We start from the raw sequence: 23,470 nt of genomic DNA on the forward strand, positions 1-23,470 counted from the left end.
TGATATTCACCCACTGTACGCTCTTGCTGAAAGGATCCATCACATCCATCCCAGAGGATCACACAGAGGCAGACAGGCAGAGGAGAAAGATTATTACAAGGTTTATTAGAGGAGCCATATTTCCCCCAGAGAGAGAGCACATGGCAGCTTCCACTATCTAGGTAGCAGCAGGGTCTGGGGGTAGGAAGTGAAGTAGATGGGAGCTCAGGTGGGTCTGGGCAGAGAGAGGGAGGGGCCAGCTGTATGGTGGGAACTCCAGGGCAGGGAGGAGCTCAGGTCTGGGTGGAGCTGAGGACCAAAGGTGGGCATAATGCTTACACTTCCATTCAGTCCACTGTAACTACCCATGAGTTAGAAAGATGGCTTGCTTCCAGAAGGCATCATAACCTGTATGTTTTAAAGATGTTAAGGGAAAGCACAACAAAAAAAGCAAGAAGGGATTTTCCTTTAGCCAATTAATCTGTTTCTTCTTTTCATATTTTTACTTTGCAAAAGAAGAGTAATGGTCTTTCCTGAGGTCTGGGGTTAAAGAAGGTTTTTTTGAACACATAGAAGACGTCATAAATCCTAAATCCTAATGAGCACAAACATATATATTCATAAATACACATAAAACTCAGAGCTTACTGATGGCATTCACTATTTCCCAGAAACATTAAAAGGATATATTTAAAGTGGAGATACACAGTACATTTTCTGTGTCATCCAACAAACTGCAGATTACAGATTGCAATCTGCACTTCAGATGCTAGGGGGTGCCATGTACTCATTTACTATATTACTCTTTCCAAGCTCAACTGACCCGCCCCATCGGGAGTCTAACATTCATTTTGACAGTTATATCGACACATATTTATAATGTACATGCTTATGGGTAAGAAAACAAGACAGTTAAAGCTGCCACCTGGGGAATTGTTAAGTAAACGCTGATGTTGGTGGAAAAATAAATCTGTCCTGCATCTCTGCATCTTTTGTTCTGACACCCACAGATGAAAGCTCCCTCCGCTAAATAGACAGTGTTTCGTTGCACGGATTCCTACTTCAATTCAAATAGGACAGAGATGGTACTGGGACAGATCAGTGGGAATTTCTAAGGTGATACATGGAGTCAGCTTTTCCTTACTTTGAATGAACATCACATGTGAGACTTACAAGGTGAGAGGAAGAAGAAAGGAAAGCAGTTAGACATGCAATCCTTTTCGCATGGTAAAAAATGCTGAGTATCTGCTTTCTCATCTTACAGAGAGGAAATAATGAACAAAATCAGATCCGGTGATGCCCCATGTTTGGAGTGGGTAAAGCCCAGCTCCTCTAGAATTAGGTAAAACAGAAATGGATTGTCTGGTAGAGAATTTAAAATCAGTAATAAAACTAATCATAACTCTGTCCTCTTTCCTCCATTGTAAACTAACTACCAATTCTATCCAAGGATTTTTTTTTTAATATAACGCAGCAGATCCAATTATGCCTTCTGGACCTATCTTTATCAAAACATCACAGACTAGAATTTGTCTCCTTAGAATTTTCTAACATGCTAAAAACTTGGATTTTTTTAAGGAGAAAAATCTATAAGGGAAAGGGGAGGGAATTAATATTTTTCAGCAAGTCGTGTGTGACAAGATCTTTACATACACACACATAGTGTCTCATTAATCCCTGAGAAATGTAATAGCAGAAAAATAACTCCTACTCGCTCCCTAAAATTTTACAGATAAGAAAAAATTTAAGGCCATTAATTTTTGGAACTAGGTTTTACAAGAAATTGAAGCCCTTCTCTAAAAGTCAGATTCTTACCCAGCTGACAGTTTAGATTACAGACACTGACACTTAATAAGTACAAAAGTAGACAAAGACCACAACTCCTCTTTAGCTCCTCAGGTGTCAGTGCAGTGTAGGGGGCGGGAATAATTGGACCATATTTATGATGGAGCTGGACCAATGCCAGCATACCTGTGTGAACCCTGCACACAAAATAACACATCAGAGAAGACAATTAGTGGCTTCTGATTATTACTGCCCAAACCGCACCTAAGAATCTTGAACAACTTTCTGCCTTGTCATGCATTACAGAATGCTGGAGTGCATAGCTCAGCTTCTATACACTTGGCACTTAACCTGACCTCTTTGGCTAATGACATGAAGAAGACAAATAAGAATGGAGGGGAGCAGACACCCAAAGAACTCTTGAACCTAATCTCTACCCCTACTTGTCAATTGGTTTAAGAATTCCTAGGGGGCTGAGAAGGTGGCTCAGTGGTAGAGGGCTTGCCTTGCATGCATGAGGCCCTGGGTTCGATTCCTCAGCACCACATAAGCAAAAAAGAAAAAAGCCGGAAGTGGCGCTGTGGCTCAAGTGGTAGAGCGCTAGCCTTGAGCTGAAGAGCTGAGGGACATTGCCCAGGCCCTGAGTTCAGGCCCCATGACTGGACCCCCCCCCCCAATTTTTGTACTCCAAGACAATAGACATTCAGATTACGGAAGGCTGAGATAAATTCTCAAGAGAATGGTTCTGAGACCAGTAGCCTTTAGTTGATGCCCAAACCTTCTATGGCTTCCAATATACAGAATTTCAGTCACACACCAGTGGCTCACTCCTGTAATTCTAACTACTCAGAGTGTAAGGAAACGTCCACCTCGCAGACCTAATCACCCTTGATGTCAGTGCCTGCACAGTAGATGAGGCACAGCCTCATCTGGCCCCTGACCATATAAAAGGGGCCTCCAAGGAGCCAGCCCACGCCATTTTTTCCCTTTCCTCATGAGAACTTGGCCTTGTCAGCTCTGCTGGCAATACATCTTTCCTTCTACTTGACTTCTTTCCAAGTGGTCTTCTGGATTACTTTCTTTGAGGTTACTTTCTGCCTAGGTTACATTTTTTTTTCTTCAAGGAGAACCAATGTTTGAAGTCAGACCCAGCAGACTCTTATCTCCAACTAACCTGCAAAAAGCCAGAAGTGAAGACTGGCTCAAGTGGTAAAAAACCAACTTGGTGTGAAAAAGTTCCGGGAAGGCTCTCTGGATCTGAATTCGTGTCCCAGCACTGGCACATAAATGTATGAACATACAGTGGATAAACAATACATCAACTGTCCTCAGATCATACGACAGTTGTTTGCAAGCATTATCTGAATACGTGTAGAAATGGAGAAATCAAACAACCCCAAAATTTCATTTAGATTCAACTGCTGCTTACAGACAATATCAAGTCTTTGGCTTTTCTTTCTTTCCTTCTTTCTTTCTTTCTTTCTTTCTTTCTTTCTTTCTTTCTTTCTTTCTTTCTTTCTTTCTTCCTTCCTTCCTTCCTTCCTTCCTTTCCTTTTATTGATCATTGGGGGCTTGAACTCTGTGCTTTGGTGCTGTCCCTGAGTTCTTCAGTTTAAGATAAGTGCTCTACCACTTGAGCCACAGTGCTACTTCCAGTTTTCTGGTGGTTAATTGGAGATACGAATATCACATACTTTCCTTCCCCAGGCTGGCTTTGAACTATGATCCTCAGATCTCAGCCTCCTGAGTAGCTAGGATTACAGGCTTGAACAACCAGCACCTGGCTGGCTTTCTTTAAATAGGACATTAGTCAAAGAGCCACACCAAAAATTTGAAGCCTCACATTTTTATGAACCAACCTGGCAGGATTGTGAGTTAACACCTAATAAGGGTTTTTCCTACTTGCATTGCTTTAAATGTAATCAAAGTAGAGCACTAGAATTCTTATTTATAATAGGTATTCTTTATTTCATATGAAAGTTAGACCTAATACTCAATAATAGTGTAATAAGCTGACACCAGTGGCTCACGCCTATAATCCTAGTTACTCAGGAAGCTGAGATCTGAGAATCAGTATTCAAAGCCATCCTGGATAAGAAGATCTATAAGACTCTTATCTCCAATTAAAAACACCAAAAACCCAGGACCAGCGGTATGGCCCAAGAGGTAGAGTGCTAGCTTTGAGCAAAAATCTTTTTTCCAAAAAACTTAGAAATAGTGCCCAGAGCCTGAGTTCAAACCCCAGGAAAGGCCCCCAAACCCTCACAATCATTTTATAATAAATGTTTATGTACTCATCTCAGTTAATGTACCCATTTATCTTATCATTTAAAGTTAATGTAAGTAAATATTCCTTTAATTATATGGTGACTTTGTGAACTTAGAGGGTTTTCCATGTCCCCTTCTTGGGCTTTTTCATATCTGGAACCAAGTAACAGAATTCATTTGTAAAATCTACTGCACTCCCTGGAGGATCGCTGTGGTGGTAGAGAACTGTGTATTATTAATGATGTGGGCTCAGCTTTGGTTGGTGGACCACAGCTCTAATTCTGCTGTTCCTTGATTTCTTCAGAATAATGTAACTGGGAACATGTATTCAGATCAGCTTTGAAGAGGGACAATGAGAGAAACAATATTTTTTCAACTCAGGTCTGATAGGACAAATTGGAGCATCGTAGTCTTAAATGATGTTTATTCAACATTGGAGGACAGAATAGTAAGATACGGGTCCCCTCCTCAAATACAGTCAAGGTGACCCCTGCTCCCCAAGCATGTATTCAATGGTCTTCCCCTTTCCAACATGAAAGTTAGTTTTCTAGATTGGAAGCATCTAGAAATGGACTGCCTGATCATGCTTGTACTAGAGATGCCTTAGGTCTATGAGACATGGGACTGAAATAAAAGATGAACAACTTTAGCCAAACAAGTCACATCTAGGCCATCTCTGGTGCCCTAAGAATTCTAAAGAGGAAATGTGGTTGATCCTTCTCTGCCTTTAGCTTTCATGCTGTGTTTGATTTGATTTTTCTCAGAGCAGTTTTAACTTCCTAACAAAGTTGAGAGGAACAAAGAGAGATTGGGTCAATATTCTCCTTGATTTTGTTTTTAATGTTTCTACCAATTGGATTGAGGGTTAAACTGAATGAGTTCATATCCCCTGGGGTTCATAGAAGCATTGATGGATGAATTAGATTTCTCTTCCATGTACTAATTGTTTGGTGTTGTACCCATTCTGGATTGAATTTATGGCTTGGGTGTTGTCCCTGAGCTTTTGGGCTAGTGCTCTACCACTTGAGCCACAGCTCCACTTCCGACTTTCCTCATTTTATAGCCCAAAATATCCATCAATTTGATTTTTGCTTGTGTTTAGCTTCCCTCCTCCTTCCAGGCTCTGCATATGTTTTATGTGCCAATATCCAGACAATCAGGGAAGTTCAATGAAGCCCCCAAGTCACGGAGATACTGAGAAAGAACTGGAGGATCTTCTCAAAGCATTAAAGGAAAATGCTACAAGACTTGGGCTTTGGGTCAAGTGGACAAAGCCTTATGATCTGAAGGCATTCGGGGCAGAAGAGCAGGAGCAAAGTCAGATCAAGGCTACAAGAGAAAGGCATGTATAGAGGGAGCTATTATTTCAATTAAGGGTTAATGAAAGCATCACATAGTGCCAGACACTGAAAGAATGTCTTTGAACTAGACCACCTCCCTGTCAAGGAACTCAGACCTAAGTCTTTGACTTTGGTCTTCTTCTATATTGACCTTCAATCCCTATTCAGAGTGCTTATCTTTCTTTAAAACAAAGCACCTTGATTTAGAAAACCATTTTGACACATGTAGAAATACATGCTAGATGCACATCAAGCTATGGTGAAAGCAAAAAGAGTGTTTCTTTTTCTTTTTTCTGTATCCACAACTTCTGGCTGAATGCCTAAGCACCGAGAGCTCAGGAGCCCCCAGGGAAGCTGAACCATTCTGCCCCAGAGCAGCTTAGCATGGGGTGTGTGGGGGCGGGGAGGCATGTTTATTATGCTCAGGTCATCATCCAAAAGCTGCACAGACCTTGAGGGAGAGGCCAGAGGGCTGCTGTCACAAACAGCACTGGATAGGGAATCTCGAGAGGACATGTGGAGAAGCCCCGGGCTTACCCTGAATAACAGATCTGAAGGATTCAGAAGGCACTGACTACAAGTTCCGTCCTGTGGGGGGAAGACACGGGTATCATGGCACCAGAGGGCAGAGGACCAAGAAAGGGTGACTCCGAAAGTCCAGGCGCTGCTTGTGTATTTCTGAGGGGACAGAAGACCGTGATGGTTTGAAATGTCTGTCCAGAGGAAATGACACATGGCCTTCGCTGACCCCATCTCCAATCAGATATGATCAGAAGTGATCCAAGATTAACAGAAGAATAATAAAGGAAGGTTTGATGAAATACTTGAACAATGTATGAAATGGGTGTATTCATGAGTGAGTGAAGGTTTTGTGTGTGTGTGTGTGTGTGTGTGTGTGTGTGTGCGCGTGCGCACGCACGCATGCATAGCGGGGCATTTTGTTTGCCTTCTTTCCAAGGAAAACTAGCTCAAATAAGTTTTTCCTGGGAATACGTTTCCAAGGAGAGCTTCTCTATCTGTAGAAACACCCTAGGTGCTGCACTCCTTTTTAAATTTTTTTTTGGTGCCTGTACTGGGGTTTGAACCCAGGGCTGCATATTCTTGCTTTGCTATTTTGGTCAAGCCTGGTGCTCTACCACTTGAGCCACATCCCTACTTCCTAACTGCTCTCCTCTTGGAGGAAGCAGTTTGGGTTTATTTGCCGGGGCATCAGTTGTTACTCTGTCACTGGCCCTAGCAGGACTCTACCTGGTCCCATCCACTGAGGAGCACTCCAAGGATCAGGCAGAAATGGGAAGCACATAAATGCCATCTGTCATGCCCAAAGTGCCCACAGCTCTGTCTTGCATCTACTCTCTTCTCTCTTCTCTATCCCCGACAGAGCAAAGGGCAAGTAGCATATGCCTTAGATGGAGACTCAGTTCTATGACTAAGAAATTAACTTTCTAGCAGGCACAGAAATCCTGTCTGATTTCCAAACATTTGCATTATGACAAATGTTGAAGCATTGATTGCTCAGCTATGAATTTCTAGAAAAAAGTTCTTCATGTGTCATCTACTTTACTTAAGCATAAATTAAGGAATGGTTCAATCTAACCTTTATCTTGGTGTTTCATGGAATAATAGGAGTTGTGGAATAAAACTCAGGACTCTCGCCATGGTTTCCCAGTGTGAAGGTCTAGTCCGAGAAGTGGACAGATCTGTACACATCTTAGCCCTGTGCTAGTTATCTGAAGCCAAAGGAAAGTAACATTTTTTCAAATTCAATCAAACATTATCTTTACCTTTTTTCTGACACAAATGGTGCTGGCAGGCTGTCAATATTGGCCTCAGCATGGCTGAGGGTGGTTAATGATTATTGGTTCTTGGCTCCCAGGGCAGGAGCAGTCAGTATTAGCCCCCTCTCTACTGAAGCAATGTCTAGCCTTTCTAGCTGCCTCCACCTGTATCACTGCTCAGAAAGCTCAGCCTATGACATGATATGGGTGAGTGACTGAGAAGGAGCTGAGAAAACAGAGACAGAGAATGTGGATGACACTGTTGGGAAACGTGGGCCCTCCTGTAAGCGGAATGTCCCCACAATGGGTGTGGGGGGAGGACAAAGCCTTCTTAAAGAAGGCCAGATTCAACTAGTATATGTCTGAGTCAAGCAGAAAAGGTCAGATAAGTTGATGTTAGGGGAATGAACCCCAAGTTAAGTATTCAAATACTTTCTTTGTTTTTTTCCTTTCATACAATTGTTTCTATCATATTTATAAGATGATTTCTATGTTGCTTTGTATGTCCCTCCCCCACAGTATAACCCATACTTTCACTGTATTTGATGTCGGTATAATTTGTGGAGGGAAAGGGGAAAAACAAATCGTTTAACTAGGGATACATGTGGACCCATTGCAACAATAAGGTGTATAAGTCCTTATGTGGAAAAACGAACTTAACAATTTTGGTGGGGGGTGGGGGGAAGACCGGGTGGGGGGAGGGGAGGAATATGGGAAAGGATGGGAAGGGGAAACAACCAGGAGGCAACAATGCTTGATACGAAATGTACTCGTTATCTTGCCCATGTAATTGTAACTCCTCTGTACAGTATTCTCACAATAAAAAATAAATAAAAATAAAAATAAAAGAAGGCCAGATTCCTCAATGGATGAATACTCTGGAAATTGTCCTAGAGATTAGTGACTGGTTCTGTTTGTTTGAAACAGATCCCATGCATTTCCAAAGGCATTCTAGTATCTATTTATCTTCTCATGAAAACGCTGGGTTTTCAAAACGCTAGGGAATCTGAGCATTGGACAAATTGCTTTACAAGTCAGCAGGGTAGCTAGTTGATACCAATGTTTGATAAGGCTATATACCTTCCTTATCCTAGCTGGCAGTAGAGTCTTTACTCTTCTATGCAATGGTTAATGTCTTCATTGGCTTACACTCCCAAGCTCAAGATGGTGCCATACTGGTTGTAAATTAAAGAGCCAGCTTGATCAAGAGGCATGGATACCAGGAGTCTTCATGAAGCTCTGTTCCTTTTGCTTGTGTTCTAAGTCAGCAGCACTTAAGAGTAAAGCCATTATCACCCCTTTATCTCAGGGCACAGGGATAAAGCATGCTCTACAGCTCATCATAAACTGAAGAGAAAGTCTAGAAGGTCACAATGTAATCAACCGTCTCCACCACACACAGCCCATCTATGGTCTGGCAATGAGCTGAAATTTCTGTCCATAGGTAAGGCATTAACCAAATACAACATGAGTGAAGGATTTTTGTTTGTTTGTTTTTGCATATTTCGATCTTTTAGAGAAGACCATCCCTTCGGGCTAACAAAGCGTTGATACAAAGGAGGAAGGTGTATTATATGGTCTCTAATCTGGAAGACTATACTAGAACTCTGCTTTCAAGGAGAGTTGAAGAAACCCAGGAGAAACAGGCATAAAGTTAATTAGGAAAAATCCCAAAGGAGGACATGATAACCAAACCATTTCTGAGATACTAAGAGGAATGTAATGTACATGAAAAATGGATGGTGTTAATGTAATTCTCTGACAATTCACACCCGCGCCCCCGCCCCCCCAATCTCTCTCTTTTCTGAATCACCTGATTTTGTCAGTACCAAGGTTTGAATTCAGGGTCTTGCATTTGTTTGGCTGGTGCTCTGACATTTGACTTACTGCTTTAGTCAAGATTTTTCTGGTTATTTTGGAAATGGAGTCTCCAGGACTTTTCACCTCAGGATAGCAGCAGTTCTAAGCCAGGTGTGAACAATTAGGACTTAGTTCTACCCAATGTTTTCAATCTTTTTTTGTTGTTGTTGTTCAGTTCTGGGGGCTGAACTTTTGGCCTGGAAGCTGTACCTCTGCTCTTACGCTCAAAACTAGTGTCCTACCACTTGAGCCACACAGCCACTTCCAGATTTTTTCTGCTTATGCTGTGCTGCGAAATCGAACCCAGGGCCTCAGGCATGCGAGGCAAGCACGCTACCACTGAGTCACCTTCCCAGCCCCTCAAACTAAATATTTTTCATACAATATTTTGGAATTGCTTTAATTAGCTAGGATGGTAGCTTCTTTCAGTAAGAGTGTCTTACTATTTATTTATCAGTGCCCTACTATTTCTATAATTTTATATGCCAATGTGTTTAACATGGCCTTTGTTAGTTATAAAGGCCTTTCCTGTTTAAGACATGAGAAATCCTAAATGATACTTGTAATGCCCTTGAAAGAAACTATTGTGTTTGTACATGCCTCATTTATTCACAAATCAAACACTGAATATTTAAGCCAGGTAAAACTACCAGGAACAATGTCCCTCATTATTTAAAAAATGCAATTATTCTGCTTAGTTATGTTTTAAAAATAGCTGACATTTAAAATAATTGATGAATATGTAATTTGCTAATCAGTAATGGGTAGTTCCCAGGGAGTTATCACCATTAATTTCATAATTTACTGTTTCAGAGGAGTTTCTTGAATGCAAAGATTAAAGCCAGGAAGCAGAGAGAAATCACTCTAGAATGACATTATCCTATTAAATACCCATAATACTTAACAGCAACAACAATTAAACCTCCAAAATGAAGTCAATGTATCGACAAGCCATTGGATGAGTTACAGATAGGACGTTTACATGTTGCAATTTTCTCCATACTAAATTCCACATTCACAGCCATATACTCAAATGAACATCGGCATAAAATACTATACTGTAAAGAATTAAATTATATGTTAGCTTTTGCCTTTATTTCTTGTCACTTTTCTCCAAGTGTTAAGAGAGATCCCATTTACCATGCATCAACACTCTTTCTGAGAACATTTCTGATTTGTTGGTGTAGAAAGAAAAGCCATTTATTTAAAGATTGCCTTATTAACCTACAGCTTTTGTTAAATATCTAGATTATCTGGTCAGTCAATTTGTTTCTATGGCCTAAGAAAAAAAGAAATACTAGCTGCCTTATTCAATCCAAATGAGTTGGTATATGAATATTTATAAAGACATCATTATTCACAGTATCTTACAATCATGCTCCAAGCTAAATAAAAATAAAAGTAAACTGCCAGAAATATTACAGTATCATAGGAGAAGAGCTAAAAGATATGTACAAATTCATTGACAACATCTTTGCAAGTATTATGGACAAAACATTTAAAAAGAAATTTACATAAAACACAGTAAATAAATTTATCAAATGTTGATAAATTTTTAGAGACAGTATAAAAGTACACAAAACATGGAAGAGAGAAAGAATATTTTTTAAAATAACCACTATGCCGATACAGAGAATACATTGTTACGTTCATATTACAGAACGATGGAACCAGACACAAACAGCAAAGGAAGTTTTGCCAGTCACAGGAAGGAAAGACATTCCTTTTGGGATGGAAACACAGACTACCAGGCCTCATTCCCCCAACCCATACACACGTAGAAAAATAAAAGCAAATGCAAACGTTGTCTACAGCAACACATGACAGACAGAGGTGAGAAGCATTTGGCATGTTGCATCACAGGAAGTCAATCACGATTGGCTAACGCTGATGGTACCTGGCTCTGTTGCAGGTCACTGGTTTGCCTGAGAGGAGTCACTGATGGAGGAGGCACGCCTGATGTAGAAGCAGATCGGCCTAGTTTGCAGCTGACTTTAGGTTCTGTGGACAAGGCAAGAAGACAAGGCATTTGCTGAGCAACACAGACAGTGAGGAAAGCTTTTGTTTTGTGACACATTCCGGGAACCTGCAAAATGTTCCTGATGCTTGCTAATAATTTAGTAGGAATTAACATAACAATTGGCTTTAAAGGGTCTTTATTCATAAAGTACCTTCTGGGGAAAACAGAACGAATACCCTTTTCATTTTATCCAATTTGGGGTTCATTTCTATGCTATGATTACTGGAACAATCATACCCCATTAGGACAGAAAGCAAGTAACCAGATTAGTTTGATACTTTATTTTCATCTCTGGTCTATAGATTCCTACATCCTAAACTCTTATCTGAGCTTCTCCAAGTTTGTTTGTTCCTTCCTTCCCTCCTTCCTTTCTTCTTTCCTTCCTACTTTCCTTCCTTCCTTCCTTCCTTCCTTCCTTCCTTCCTTCCTTCCTTCCTTCCTTGCTTCCCTCCCTCTCTCCTTCCTTCCTTTCCTTCCTAGTTTCTTCCTTCCATGACTACACCCATCATGCTTTAAATGTAACAGTTTACAGCTTATGTCTAATTTATATAAATGTGATAAATGCTTTTTAAGACCTTTGTAGTGTTTCAAATATTGATGTTGTACATATTATTTGCAAAGGACTTGCCTTAAGAGAGCACAGTCTATAAGAAACACACATCCCAAACAAAAATGATTCACTGATAATGGGTACAATACGCTCTCTGCACACCCAGCTCTGCTTGCTTCCTTACAATGAAAATCCAGATGCAGCTTCTTTCCAGTGTCTTGGATCCCCCTGTTTTCCCAAGAGATAGAAGGAATATCTGCCCGATTTTTCTGGAAAGATCTTGTACATTTCCTTTTCCTTCCTTAATAAACTTAGACCTACTTCCAGTCTGCCTTTTCTTTGTGATGGCTCTTATATTCACACCAGCCCCATGTTTCAGAAACCTCTTTGATGTTCTTTCACAATCTCTTTGCTTAAAACCAACCAAAAAAAATTCCCAGTTGTGCCATATCTAATGTCATAAAAAGTTTAGATTCTGAGATCATGCACCCTTGGGTTCAGTCAATCCCATTTCCCATGGTTTGATAATGCACAAGGTAAATAAGCAAATCTCTGCTCTCAGAATCCTCTCTGGTCTGTGTCTTTTCATCACCCAAGTTGTTCTGCTTGACGTTTAACACACTAAAACTCCCCTGTAGTCTAAGATGTGATTCACGGTACACTTCTATTATGAAGCAGCCTCTGATCTTGATGTCCTCTTTCTCTCTCCCACACAGCCTTGGCATGTAACTGGTGCTTACACAACTTCCTGTGGTTTTGACTACTTCTTTCCTCATAGGGTCTACATGGTGAGTGAATTATGCTGTACTTTTCCTTCACTAAAGATATTCACAGTAATCTAGTACAGGCCAACACAACTGCTACAAACCAAGGCAATCAAGTAACACCCTCATTTTATTAGACCTGGATTCAAGTTCTGACTTTTGTTCTTCTTGAAGGGGTACTTCTTATGTAGACTCACACTTTAAGAAAACCCCCACTTACTTTTGTATAAGTGAAGCAACAATCTGCTTACCCATTCTTCAAAATACCACTGGATTCTCACTGAGGCTGTTTATGTATGATATAATGATATAGCTTAAATATTGCTTTTGGCAATTAACCAGTAGAAAGAAATACACACAGGCCTGAAGGAGTTATTCCTCATTACATACAGCAGCAAGCACAGTGTCCACTGGAATCTTGGTGGATAAGTCTTCAAGAAGAGCCATTATTTCCATAGGTTCTATCATTGGATCAGCACCTTTAGTCACACTGAGGATGCCAGTTCAGTACGTTTGCTTATCAAAAGATGCCACAGCGTGTTCATTTACTGTAAGGGTGTTTTTTTTTTCAAATTTATGCTGAAGTTTTTATCTGATGAAAAGAGGTTACCAGATAGATTTGCAGGCCTTTTATGGGGCCTAATGTGCCTAAGGATTATTTTCCACTGCTGAGTTTTCCAGTGAGACCCTGGCTTAATCATCATCTTTCAAATATAGACAAGGATATCTCTAATGTGCAGATTGAGCCTCAGTGAAAGCCAAACAAGCTCAAAATGTCATCGTGACTTGGAGAGCTTTGGTTACTCGCCTGGATATCAGTCCAGATAAAGTCTAGGCTTGTGATGCTCCCTTGGCATTGTCATATAAACCACTAGATAAATACCCCCATGGACTAGCTCTAGCATCTGATCACTGAGAGCCTAGAAGTTCCATCCTAGCATGCTCATATAGGTAGGTTCTGACTCTATAGACCTAGATTATCCCCATAAATATATTATGTACATACGCATATACAGGGAGATATCTGTCCATGCACACACACACACACACACACACACACACACACACACACACACACACACAGTAACATTTACGTTTAGCAGTATCATACATTAGGGGCATTCTTTTTTTAATTGTGGGATTTTCCCCTTCTCTTGCAATGTCATACGACTTATAACTCAAATGCATCTGGAATTTATTGTGGTGTTTGTGGCCAGGTTGATGATGATACAAATCATTATGTAGTTGTATCCACTAAAGTTTCTTTGGCCAAAAGGACCCTAGGGGTGAAAAAAAGCCAATAAATCTCAAGAAAAGATCCTAATAATGATTAAGCTCCTTGAAGATTCTCTAGACTGGTAACATCAAAGTTTAACTTCCCAGTTCACCAACCTCAGGAAATGTAGTCTCTCTCAGATTTGAACAGTGAAATTTAGAACCATGACATTGGACACACAAATTGCTGCCTTGTATTTTAATGTAAAATTTGCCTAAGAATGCGGAGGGCCAAAATAAATAGTGAGTCAAGTATTTACCCATTCCTGAAACTGTCTCAAAAGATATACAAGATAGAGCTTTCCTCCCCTAAGAAAATCCGTTTCATCAAGAGATGATTATGAAGCTGTAACACACCTGCTCTTCCTATATCCAAGAAAAAGCTTTCTTTTGAAAACTATCAATAACATTCTAGACACAGAAGATGCTACAGTGAAGACCTTGGGTGTGTAAACATTAATAAAAAGAAGAAGCAAGAGCAACGTAGTAAATATGGAAACAGAGACAGAAATGGAGATAGGGAGGAAGGAAGACAAAATCAGAATGGAGGAAGGAGGAAGGGAGAGAAAGGAGGAGGAGGAGGGAGGGAGGGAAAGATACTCCTTTTGATTCCTAGGATTAACTGTTACCAAGTCATCATTATGAGATGTTTCTGGATTCATAACTAATCATTATTCTTTTTATTAATTGTGTATTCTCTGAACTGTGTTCACTTTTGAGTTCATTTTCCTTTTTAATGGATGCAATCGTTCAGTGGTTTGTTTATAATGTCTATTTTTTAAGATAATCGTGTCTGTGCCCAGGACCAGAGTTCAAGTCCTGGACAAAAAAAAAAAGATAATCATTTCTCATCTTCCCTTTGGTGGATTTTTAGTGAATGTCTGTTCAGGTTTATGCTCCTCCTATTGTTACAGGATGGGCTCCAAGTTTCCTGCTATTCTGCTGGGTTCTCTTCACTTTTGGAAAGCACACAGATGACTATTTTTCCTTAGTGCATCTGCACAGTCATAAGAAAGAAGTGCATTTTCACCAAAAACAAAGCAACCCACTTTCATCTAGCCTCACAGTAACAAATTGGTCAAAATGGGTGTAGAGCTAGCTCTTCTCCATCCATTTCTTTTTTCAATACAGAGTATTTTTTAACTGTATTATCAGCGGTAGAGAATGTTCCCTAGATGAGTCATCCTGCCAACAGGTTTACATAATGATTCAGGGCTACACAGGGATAGGAGTAGGCCATTCTTCCCAGTGTATCAACATACATATATTCTAAACTTTAATTTGCAGGAAGGCGTTTTTCAAAATATGACTTACATTAGTTAAGATGAACTTGTATCTGATTAAAAAGCAGAAGCTTAGTTTTGCATAACTTAACTATAGTCTTAACTATAGTCAGGTAGTTAAAATTTTGTTTCAAAAACCTGGTGACCACAAATTTCCAACAACAAAATTTTCTGCAGTTTCTGAGCTAGCACCTAGGTCAAGAAAGAAGTTAGACCATGAGAACCTATTTATCAGACATATTTGTGGAGGTTTTTGAGGTGTTTCTTACCCTGTACCTTCCCTTTAAATGCCTTTTCTGAACAAATCTTGAGAAACCTCTAAAATTTAACAACACCAACAACAAAATGAATTTAAGTCCAAACTTCAAGCTAGGACCCATTCCTTGACAGTGGACAAAGGAGAAAACAACCATCCCAAACATCTTATCACTACTCAAGCCCAGGTTCTATCTATCATATGGATTGTGACTCCTGGGTAATCATTTAGGCATATCAATAAAATATTGTAACCACAGTTTGAGACAAATGCCCTGTAAGAAACAAAGAAAGGAAAGAAAACTTTTTATCACATATATAATAATCATACACTATACTAAATGATTTTTGAGGCTTTTGTATTTTTATCATTTTGCTTGGAAATAATTGAAGTATGAGGAATCCCATTACTTCATTATAGGCTATGATTGCTGGATAGTAATCATGCATACTGAGACGTTCTTTTAATTTTTCTTCTCAGTTTTATTGGTACAGGATCTCTCTATGTAGCCCAGGATGAGCTTAAATTCACAAGCCGTCTGCTTCAGCTCCTTAATACCTAGGATTACAGACATAAACCACCATACCTGATCCTGCATTCAGGAATTCTTAAAGTACTGACAATCTAGTCTAGAAAGTATTCTCAACTGCAGTGGCATTATTCAGATCATAAACTAGACAATTAAGTTCACCTCATCCATACAATCTGTACTCATTTTTAAATTTTCATTAGTGTCAGTCTCGTCATTTCTTTTAGATATTTTTACTACTCTTTTACTATTAAATATTTTTATAGAATTTAGAGTAGGTGACAGGATTTGATACGGTGAGTACAGTTCAAAGGTGATCAATCAAATCTGATAAACATGGATCATCTTGTGACTACTGAGAAAATATGGAGCAGACACATCTGGAAGACGCTGTTCCCACCCCTTCCCACTGAGTTTTGCTTTGAGGAAGCAGCAGAGACTCCTGAAGCTTTGAATGACTTCCCTCTCCTGCAGCTATGAACGGAAGTCCTAATGAAGCAGATGCTGGGGCCCACCTCTTCCAGGGACTCTGGGACAGCAGTTTAGGTACTGTTACAACAACGTTAAAAATAAGCTTTTATTATATCTTGTACCTGCCTTTCCCCCATCATCCCCCACTCATCAACTGTTAGTATGTTAGTCCTGGACCTTGAACTCAGGTCTGGATTCTGTCCCTGAGCTTTTGTGTCAATACTCTATCCTTTGAGCCACCACTCCATTTCTAGCTTCTTTTGGTAGCTAATTGGAGATAAGAGTCTTAGAGACTTTCCTGCCCAGGCTGGCTTTGTTTGAACTGAGATCCTCAGATCTCAGCCATCTGAGTAGCTAGGATTATAGACATAAGCTACCCAACACCCAGCAGACACCTCTTTTTATATTTACTTTGTTTTTTCTTTAAATGTACTGAGATGTGGGGGGCTGGGAGATTTATTTCCCTGGTGGACAAATGTCAGTCTTTCTTGGATTCCTGTTCACCTTGAGTGAAGGACAATGAGCCAGCCAGCCAGCCTACTAAAATAACTGCCACACCAGCATCGGTTCAGCTGCTCTGAACACTGCACGGGTACCCTGAAGGAAGCTGGGTGCAAACCACAGCTTGCTACGGAAGCACAACTACGGTTCCTGAAGGCACTGTCTCATCAAACAGGTTTGCACCAGATCCTTTGTCAACTCTAGTTGACTTGGCAGCCATTGTCACCCAGCCAGAGAGAGGAGCACGTGTCCGGTGGACCAGCAGCAAGCCTGTGACTGGTGCACACACATCCATCACTTTAATACCTGCTTTGATTTGCACAAGGCATCTTGGCACCATCCTGCTCCTGGCTTGATAAGCAGATTGCCCAGCCATGAGCAGCTGGCAGATGTCCTCTGGGATTGCCCTCTGGTGTTTCAACAGTCTTCCCTCAAGTGCTCTTTCTATTATTGTTATTATTCCTAATCTTAGTGGAGGAGCTAACTTGGTAACAGAAAGGAAATAAGAGAAACGGCAGGGATGGATGGCAGCAGCGGCAGCTAGAGAGAACCACGTGATACCTGCAGATGAGAGACTTGCTGCCATAGGTCCCAACCCCAACACAGGAGAGAACGCTGCTACTTCCTGTTGGAGTCTTGTCCTCTGGGAAAGGGGAGCAACAGTACTTGTCATTGTCAAGACAGTGCGTCACCTGTCACCTGTCATGGTTCACTCAGGGTGACAAAGCAAAACAAAATAACGCCAAAGGCCCAGAGTAACTTGGGGAGCTTCTCCTGGGCTACCCACAATTTCTGTCTGGATAGTGCCGGTGGGACACCTACAGCTGATTTTTGACACTAGCATTTCTGAAAGGTCAGATAACAAAATCAATTTTGCTGGAGTAAAGAGTAATTCTTCTCCAGGAGCTGGTGGCTCACCCCTGTAATCCTAACTACTCAGGAGGCTGAGATCTGAGGATCATGGTTCAAAGCCAGCCCCAGAAGGAAAGCTCATAAGACTTTTATCTCCAAGAACTAGCAAAAAGCCAGAAGCCCAGGTGTGGCTCACATAGTAAAGCATTAGCTTTGAACAAAAGAAGCTCAGGGACAAGGGCCAGGCCCTGAGTTCAAGCCTTAGGACTGGCACACAAAAATGAAATAAATAAAAGAAAACTTCTTCTTGGAATCCTGATGAGGACTTAAAAGCCAGAGCAAGGTAAAGGGTAGTCTGTGATCCAATGACATGCATAGAGAATGACAGAAGCCTTTGAATAGATGAAGAAACATCATACACGTGCTGGGTTAGGAGTTTCCACTCTTATCCTTCCTGTGCTCTGGAGGGAGAGGATGTCTCTTGAGGGCCCCATTCTTCTGGGGGAGAATGTAAATCAATCTACGACTTGTGGAGAACACTCTTCAATGCACGCCTGGCTTCTTACATGTAGTGTACCATTCACTTTACCTTTTTTAAAAAAATGAAAGTGTTTTTATTGTAATATACAATTTCTAAAGTGCCCTTAGGGTCTCTATCCCTTTAACTGAGTCTAAAAATGTGCTCTAATTTTAAAAACAAACATTTTATCCCTCATTAAAAGTAAATTGAAATATATTCATGACAAACAAAATATTCCATCTGTTTAACAAGTAAAATATGATCCTTGATTGTCTCCAAAATAAAAACCAACATATAAAACTCAAGAAAGAGATATGAAGATTTGTATTTAGATTAAATGAATATTAACCCAGCAGGAATTGTTCTTTGTGTGATAGCAGAAATGCAATAATGAAACTAACAAGACAGATCTTGATATTAGAAGTAAACACAAAGCAATGATCATTTGAACTATATAAAATGATGATGTTTTGTTACTAAGTTGCAAAATAAGAAGGAAGTAGCAGACAAATTACATATAGCATTCAGCTTGCTCATGTGAAAACTCTTCCCTTCTAATAAATTCCAATCAAAGCCAGTCCTAATAATGGGCACCATTTCCGCTCATATCATTGGTTTCTATAGTTCGCTAATGTGAAAACATCTGGAATGGAAAGACGAGCAGTTATAAAGTTTGCAGTCCTCATGAGCATGTCCCATTTTTATGGCCACATTCTACTTACTGCTGCTTGATACACATTTTATAATTGAAATTCTGGGGTTTCTAACACTCTGTGGGACCGCAAATGTACTATAAAATATTAAAAATGCTACGTAAGAAGCAGTTGGCCTTTTCTCTCTGTGTTGACCACCGAACTGCAAGTCTCCAAGCAATGGCTGCCTCTGCTGTAACCGCCGCACATCAGGCAGTGGCACCAAATGAGAACATGAACCATGAGCCTTCCACTGTCCTGTGCACAAGGGAGCGTGACCTGTGCTTCACTCAGGATGAATGAAATGGTCTGTTCTCTCAAGGAAGATAACTGACACTATGTGTCATCAATTTAAAAAAATATAGAAGGCCTTCACAGGAAGTTAAAATTTTGAAAAACTCGCCTCTATCACTATGAGCCTGTGAGCATTCTAACACTTAAGGCTTTTCTTATGAGCACTCACGGGTGGATAGTATCAGTGAATGCAATTTATTGGCTTTTACAATAAAACATGTCAAGATATGGATGATCTTCATGACTCAGTGAACTGATGGATTTTTTTTTCCTAAATGCATGATATCATAAACCATGCTGGTGTAAATTACATTTGATTTTTCAAGATAAATCAATGGATTTAGTGTGACAAAGGATGATGAAATTATTGATAGGCAACTAAGGTTGAAATTAATCTTTATAGACTACCATTTACTGAATTTCTGAAGGATATTAAAGAAGAGACGCCATTATATAAAAAGGCTCATTCAATAATTCTCTGTATATGTTCAGATTTCATATTTATAGGTATATATGTCTCTTTCTATATGTATCCAAAGCATCACATAGCAATTAATTGCATTTGAAGCAGATGTGAGAATCTATCTTTGTTCTATGGAACTAGTTATTCAGTAAAGTTTCCAAATATAAAACAAGTTCAGTTTGCTCAGTATTTGTTACAGCTTTGAAAAAGTATAGTTATTTGTATTAACATATAATGGATTTATACTTTTGAATGGACAGGTACATTTTAACATTTATAATTTTAATTTCAGATAGCATGAATAGTTTTAGACTGACTTTGGACAAAGTGCTTTGGAATTTTCAATCATTTTAAGAATAATAGTCCTGAGTCTAGAACTGAGAATGCTGCTTTATGAAGACTCTAACTCCATTTTAAGTTTATAAAGTTCTCTTGAAGTAATAATTTTTGAACAGTTGTTGATTATTTTACTAACAATCAAAACAGAAGAAAATATCATGTTTAAGAACAGCACAAATGGCAAAACCTTTGAAAACTTCAAGAGTTTGGTAGCTACTATCTGGAAGTAAGGCTCTAGACAATTCTGTAAAGAAAGTACGGGAGAAGTTACTATTTGGAGTGAGACTAAAGGAAATGATCCAAATTTTCAAGGCATCTTTCAATCACCTGTAAGAAGCCAGCTCTAAGTTTATTGCTGATACTTTAATATTAATAAATGAAATATGTTGAACTAATTGAACAAACTCTTGAAACGATACTTTTTTGTGTGAGTCTTGACCTCTGGGCCTGGGTACTGTCCCAGAGCTCTTCAGCTCAACACCAGCACTCCACCCCTTGAGCCACAGCACCACTTCTAGTGGTTAACTGGAGATCAAGAGTCTCAAAGCTGGCTTTGAACCACAATCCTCAGATCTCAGCCTCCTGTGTAGCCAGGATTAGAGGTATGAGCCACTGACACCTAGCTAAAAGATACTTTTTATTGATCACAAGCTAGTTTATTAAGGGCACTGTTTTATTCTTCATTGCTAGTCGGTGTTTTGTGTTTTGTTTTTGTAAGCATTATGATCAAAATAAAGCATAACACAAGTCTAGTATCTGCTAAATGTTTCTGAAACTATTGAGATATGTGTTGGTAGTAGGCAATTTTAAAAAACACAGAATTTATGTAGAAATAAACTTCACGAGTAGTAATGGTCATCTGTCATACTTGCTATTTAGAATCCATTTTTTAAAATACTTCTAGAACAGTAAGTGAGCTATTCCCTGGAGAACCATCCATTGAAGCGTTTGTTTTCCCAAAGTATGGACTGACCTCAGCTCTAGCTCCACCTGTTATCACGTGATGCAGATGTACCCTCTCTGTTTCATTGATTGGTTCATGGGTAGACATGTGACCTACCTAAGTCAACAAATCAGAGTTGCCTTCGTGCTTTTGCTAAAAAATAAATAAATAAATAAAGAAGCATATCCCTCCAGGACTGTTTCCAGGATGTCTGCTAAGCTTCAGCTGGATAATGAGGGACAATTTGCTTGACCTCTTTAACCTTCAGTGTGCTCACAGGTGAAGTGGAAGGAACAGAGGTGGCTGTTTCATAAGATTACTTCAGGCATTCAATCGAACAATAAATGCTAAGACTTTCCCATGGCAACCAACATGAAAGAAGACCTTAAGTCATATTTGCTCTCTTTATTCTTAAAAAGGAAATTTGACCTCTCAGTTATTTTGCTTGTTAATCCAAACTTTTCCCTTGCAGGGCACACGTGGGTCATCTTCACAGCTATTCTAACCGCTCAAGGCCTGCGCAGCCCCGCCTGGGCTCTGCAAAGCTGCACACCTTCTCTCCCTGTGGGGCTTAATCGTCCCACCCCTCAGTCTGCCTGCTCCTTCCCTCCATCTGCCTCTTCCTCCCTTATTAAACTCTAGGTTCTTGTAGAGCAGAGGCTGTGCCCACGGCTTCCCCTTTTGATTTCCGAAGTAACACGATAATTACTGACTTCTAATAAAGACTCATTAAGTATCTGCTGAATGAATTCTTTTGAAACATATTTTAAAGAACGAAGTCAGTCTGAAAGATGAATTATTTTGTAGCTCACATTTATAAAGAAATGATTTTAAAAATCTTTTTAAAAAAGTAGTTTTAAAAATAAACATTTCTTGATCTTCTCCATGTGTAACACAGCGGCGGGGGCTGGGGAGAAAGGCTTCAGTTCAGGGGGAGAGAGAAGGAAGAGGGGAGTGGAGAGACAGACCAGAGTTGGGATTGCAGTTCTTATCATGGACAGTAGATGGCAGTATGAATATTAGTTGATAGTATTCCAGAAGGATTACAAAGCTTCCAGAACTAAGTCTTTGTAAATGCCTAGCATGTCAGGCAAGGCCTTCTGTTTTGTAATGTCTTCTGTGGCTTTTCACAGAAACAGTAAAGGGCATTCTCCATGAGTGCAGTGAATCCACAGGGACTTCCAAAGAAAGCCAAATGCTACCAACAAGAGCTGTGTCAAAAGCTGAGCCCCCAGAGGGAGACCAGGAGGAGCCTGGAGCCCTGCAGGTTGCTGCTCTCTTACTCCAAAGTCAGCCTGCATATTGACACCATGGACCTCAAGCAGGATTGATCACTTATAGAGAGACAAGCAAGATGAACCACTTCTGCTTATGCCTGCTTGGCTAATTATTCTCTATAGAATCAAGTAAGAAGTAGCTAAAATTCAGAATCTTCTTAATAAGAATATAAATACTGACAACTTGTAGCTTTATAACAGTGTTCAAAATATTCATATAGGGTGCAATATCATGTCTTGTGTATATGTTTAACAGAAACGAAATTCAACTATATACATGCAGACACACATAAGAGGGAGAAAGAGATTGGTCATAGGTAGTTAATTGGCTACAGATCTGATAAGACTCTATTTTAAAACCCATAAACACACACACACACACACACACACACACACACACACACACACACACATATCCCCCACTTACTTGACTTCAGTCTGCTTCCATAACTGTAGTTTTCTACAAAAAATAATGGGAATAGGAATTGAAATGGTTTGGGGGAAATTCTACAAAACGCCTGGAAAACAAAGACCAGTGTTTGTTTTACTGAATCAGCTACAGCAATGTCTCTTGCAGCACTAATGTCCACTAATGTCCCCTGTCCTGGAGGACAAAGTGTATCTCTTCTTCTCCACACATCCTGCTGGGCCCACAGTTGGGCTCCAGGAGTAAATTATACAATTAAGAAAGCCTACATAATGTCACTGCTTTCTGGAAAAAATAAAAATAAAAACCCAAACACATGTGAAACATAGTGTCCCAGGTATCCAAAAATACATTTTTGATACACTAACACCACCCATCATAAATATCTTCCTATTAGTTAGAGGAACACAGACATTTTATAGGCAAAAGAGCAAAGAACACATTTCTTTGGATTTATGCAGCCGGTTATTTAGGGCAGTGTACTGATCTCCATAATTCTGTTTCCTCTGGTTTAAGAGGATAATAAATTAGCTGTTTCTGTATAATACATGATTGCATAAGCTCTGGGTTTAAATCCATAAAAGGCTTCCTGTCATTTTTAGGTAACACTCAAGCCACAAGACGCTTCAGCTTTCTGGCTGCCTTGCTAGTGTGCATCCTCATCTCCCAAGGTCATGACCTTGATACTGCTTCCTTTGCTATATCTTGAGATCTCCATTTCCAGGTCAGCAGATTGTCAGGTACCACATTTGAAATAGGAGTTTTATGTCCTCTACTCAGTGGTTTTGGTCACAGATTGTCACAGATTACAGCTTTCCTTGCACTGATCTAAAGGAAACAGTTGAATATGTGAATGGATGGTGAACACTGAGTAATTTCAGGGTCATGGAGTTGGAAACAATAGGGAAAGCCAACCTAATAAAATCGTAGGACAAGAGCTCTGCTGAAGGGTGGCAGATGCTTGAAGTGTCTATTCCTTGGTTTGAAGCTACTACTTAACAAAG

General features: G+C 39.9%; 1 protein-coding gene across 1 annotated transcript in view; it reads right to left on the minus strand.

Annotated features, from left to right (window-relative positions):
• Positions 1–23,470, minus strand: part of Nyap2 (neuronal tyrosine-phosphorylated phosphoinositide-3-kinase adaptor 2) — a 260,266-nt gene that overhangs the window by 35,277 nt on the left and 201,519 nt on the right. Inside the window, exon 7 of the mRNA XM_070015900.1 lies at positions 10,908–11,011. Within this exon, the coding sequence (XP_069872001.1) occupies positions 10,908–11,011 (104 nt within the window). The remainder of the gene's footprint in view (positions 1–10,907; positions 11,012–23,470) is intronic.

Source organism: Dipodomys merriami, unplaced genomic scaffold (genome assembly GCF_024711535.1).
Source record: "Dipodomys merriami isolate MVZ:Mamm:240054 unplaced genomic scaffold, mDipMer1.0.p SCAF_1, whole genome shotgun sequence".
In the NCBI taxonomy this organism is placed as follows: Eukaryota; Metazoa; Chordata; class Mammalia; order Rodentia; family Heteromyidae; genus Dipodomys; species Dipodomys merriami.